Raw genomic sequence first — 4,166 nt, forward strand, 5'->3', positions numbered from 1 at the left:
CTCGACTTCAAAAATGCTTCTACGATTGCAACCATACGGTTGTATCATCAAATACAAGCCAGGCAGATACCCTATCGAGACTGTCACCAAGGAAGGGAGACGAAATCCCAGGAATGCGTGTGAAAATTCATCATCTAGTAGAATTTCCACCTGTCGAGCTCCAACAGATAAAAGAAGAAACTGCTAGAGATGGAACTCTTCAAATACTCAGCGAGCAAGTTATACAAGGGTGGCCTGATAGCATAAAGAAAATACAGCAAGCAGTAAAGCCTTACTGGAATAACCGAGATGACATTTCTATCCAAGAAGGACTTCTATTCTTAGGCAGTAGAATAATTGTTCCAGAATCACTCCGGCAGAAGATAATGCGAGAAATCCATAGTGGTCATCAAGGGATGGAGAAGTGCAAACTCCGTTCAAAATCCTGCGTTTATTGGCCCGGTATATATAAAGAGATTGAGAGTATGGTGGCGTCCTGTTGTGCCTGCAAGAAATTCCAGAATTCACAGCAAAAGGAACCCATGATTCCAAGCGAAGTACCGCCAAGACCATGGCATACTGTGAGCGCAGACCTGTTTAAGGTAAATAATTTCTGGTACATTGTTATTGCTGACTATTACTCGAAATTTCCATTTGTGAAGAAATTAAATAATTTAACAGCAACCACTGTAGTTAATGTGGTTAGATCGATATTTTCTGAGCAAGGCATACCAGAAACGCTCATTTGTGATAATGGATCTCAATTCACTTCTGCCCAATTTCAAGACCTAGCGAAGAGATATGGTTTTAAAGTAGTCACTTCGTCACCTCATTACCCAAAGGGGCATGGTTTCATTGAGAGACAGGTCCAAACTGTGAAGAAGATCCTGTTGAAATGCAAGGAATCAGGAGCTGATCCTAGTCTTGCATTACTGTCGTTGCGCTCTACCCCGTTAAGTACAACACTCAAATCTCCAGCAGAGCTACTAAATGGAAGAATGTTCAAGTCAACATTACCAGTAAAGATTCATCCACCAAGCGATCGGTACGAAACCAGAGACTTGTTATTAACACAACAAAAGAAACAAGTAAATCTATATAACAGGGATTCGAAGGAGAAGCCAAATCTCTTTCAAAATCAAGCGGTACAAGTTCAAGACCCTGTTAACAAAACGTGGAGTCCAGCGAGAGTAGTTGGTTTTGGACCAACTCCTCGTTCTTATATTACAGAGGATGGATCCGGAGTTCAGTTACGGAGGAATAGACAGTTAATCAAGCCTGATATACAAAAGACACCTGAACTGATAAATCGTGCAGCCTGTGGAGGCAACCAGGGTGATGTGAGACAGGTCGCATAGTAAAGAAGCCGGACAGAATAATATACAAGTAGATAATATCATTAAATAGAATTAAAATAAATTAGATAAAGTAGAACAATTGATAAAGACAATTTCAGCATAAGTATTTTAGATCATAAGTTTTTTAAAATTTAGGAAAAGAAAAAAAAAAATATATATATATATATATATATCTTTTAAGAAAGGAGGATGTTGTATATCTCGCATCCGGCTAGTTACTTCCGGGTTTGTATGTATTATAAATAGCCTAGCTTCTCTTTGTAATATCAGAACTTATAGTAAAGATATACTTTGCAATCCGAATGAATCTAAGATTTAGATCAAGACAAGAAAACACAACACAAAGTGAGGATAAAACAGTTGAAAACGAAAAGGAAATTATGAGTCTCATTGAAACGAAAAACTGTCCATTTATAGTGAGCTATCGTTATTTTCACTCTGGCAATGAGTTCATGTATCTTATTGTTGATCTTTGCGAGGAAAACTTGAGAGACTTGTTCATGCATGCAGTATTGAACATCTACAAGAGCATGGTCCACGAATGATTAGGGAAATTCTATCAGGACTTGAATTTCTTCATGGTGAAGGAATATTGCACAGAGATTTAAAACCTTCAAACGTCCTGGTTGATATCGAAGGTCACATAAAATTGGCAGACTTTGGAATAAGCCGTATTTTGAATGACGATGAAACAACAGTTGTAACATTCGCCAAAGGTACTCCTGGATGGATGCCATCGGAAGTAGCTCAAGCCATTGAGAAAGATGAGAAAAGTCGTTATAAAAGGAAATCAGATGTCCAGGTAGCAGGTATGATTGCTTTCTACGTCTTAACTAAAGGTGAACACCCTTTTGGTTCCAGGTTTGATCGAATGAGAAATATATCAAAAGGGAACTCTGTTAATTTGAAGAAACTTGGTGATCGCAAAGCTCAAAATTTTGTGTCGAGGCTGATCAATCACAAAATTCATGAGAGACCTTATGCTCACGAGGCGTTGAGGGATCCTTTCGTTGATGAACATTGACACAGTCGAGATGCAGAACTTTTCTGCGGAGATAAAACAACTATAATCGAAATTAATTATGAAAGACGAGATTCGTGGAAAAATAAATCTTATCTGGACTTGAACATAGCATATTCGTCAAAATCACAACATTGTTTTCTCTTGTTGTTGAACTTGGTGAATTGAAATGGTCGCATTTACTTTTTGTACATCATCAGGCGCATCCAGTTTCACACAAAATGGTTCACGAGGTTGCGATAATGAGATTAATTATTACATGACAAAACAAAATGGCAGAATGTTATTATGCAAACAAACTAAATATCCCTAGAGAATCTAAGAAAGGCCAGAAAGCCAAAACTGTAAAATAATGGATAAAAGTCAGGAAGTCAAGCAAGGCTGTATTTTGACAAACGGTTGCATTAAAAATGGAAATTTAGAGCTTTTCAAACTATTAGCAATTGGGATATTAAAGTACACCGTTTTAATGTTGTTGAAGCTTCCACTTCATTATGTTCATTTTCCTTAATATCGTGACGTAGCTACGATTAAAATTTGTGTCATTGACAGTGTACATCAAAAATCTGCAATCCACGAAAAATACGTGCCGAAACCTAGGCACGAATGCTAAAGGATCTCGACGAGGCACTCCAAATATTTTTTCGGTTTTATCGTGCTAATATGCATGCGTTTTGTTCGTAAGTATGCCAAATCCGACTCAACCGGCATGGCTAGGCTAATCTTGAATTGTATTCACCCTCGCATGAGTAATTAAAGTAACACTTATTCACCGTCGACCGAAGGAAAAATTATGTTTGGGGAACCTGAGTCCGGTCGATATTTCACGAGGCGAAGCCGAGGCCCTGACTTAAAGCTGGTTTTCCACCAGCGTTATTTTTCGAGCGAAGCGACTTTATTCTTTCGCGCGAAATATATCGCTAGTGGAAAACCGCCTTTAGAGGGACAAGCGACGTCCGTCATTTTGATTTTGCAATTAAAATGTGAAAGACTTTATGTAAGTCTAAATACACTGCACAAGTAAGTATACAACCAAATAAAAAATCGATATAAATATACTTGTTTGCTTTTTTCCTGAAAAAACGATAATGTACTTATTATTAAAATCTGTTTATCTTGTTGTTTTTTCTCTCGTTAAGTGGTCTTTCGCTAACAGGTCTATGTGTGAGGAGCGATAAGAGATAACTATTTATAACTACACGTGTATGGCCGGCGTTGTATGAATGCCACAGATGGAATACTCATGTGTTCGTGGCCTGGCGGTTGTCTGCCATGCACGCCATTAATAAAATATATATTTGTACATATTGTGATATGGATGTTGTGATGTCACCATCACCCAGAAATTAAAATAACGAATTGCGCAAGCGAGCGGAAAGCCTTTATAAATACACAGACGCGTGCATTTAATTTATATTTAATCATTTCTGTACGAATTATGGCATAACAGATTTCAGGAAACTAAACAAATCTGATCAAAGATATTTTTACATAAGTTCATAACCCTAAATGTCAACCTAATTTATACTGAATACACTTAAGGAAGAGCAGTCGGATCAACCTGGCCTTACCTGGGTATAATATATACACAATTAGGAAAACTGTTAGTGTTGATATGGCAACCATATTCAATTGCATTTTATTGCCAAATTTTGAAATTAAGCGACAATATACATATTTGTTCACGTACACTGACAATCAGTGAAATTTTCTCATATCTATTTTGGAGGCATAACGATTTCGAGATATTCATAAAGAAAAGCTTACCGCGCGTACCATAATGCAGAATTTCGTGAAAGTCCAATGAG

General features: G+C 37.4%; 1 protein-coding gene across 1 annotated transcript; it reads left to right on the forward strand.

Annotated features, from left to right (window-relative positions):
- The first annotated feature begins 464 nt into the window (after positions 1–464).
- On the forward strand, positions 465–1,337 carry LOC114543913 (uncharacterized protein K02A2.6-like). The gene has a single exon (XM_028562712.1). The coding sequence runs from the start codon at positions 465–467 to the stop codon at positions 1,335–1,337; it is 873 nt and encodes a 290-aa protein (XP_028418513.1).
- Positions 1,338–4,166: the final 2,829 nt, after the last annotated feature.

This window comes from Dendronephthya gigantea, unplaced genomic scaffold (genome assembly GCF_004324835.1).
Source record: "Dendronephthya gigantea isolate DGI-Jeju-01 unplaced genomic scaffold, DenGig_1.0 000590F, whole genome shotgun sequence".
In the NCBI taxonomy this organism is placed as follows: Eukaryota; Metazoa; Cnidaria; class Anthozoa; order Malacalcyonacea; family Nephtheidae; genus Dendronephthya; species Dendronephthya gigantea.

Excerpts from the sequence above, each read along its gene's own strand:
- LOC114543913 (XM_028562712.1), top strand. The coding sequence starts at position 465 with ATGGTGGCGTCCTGTTGTGCCTGCAAGAAATTCCAGAATTCACAGCAA.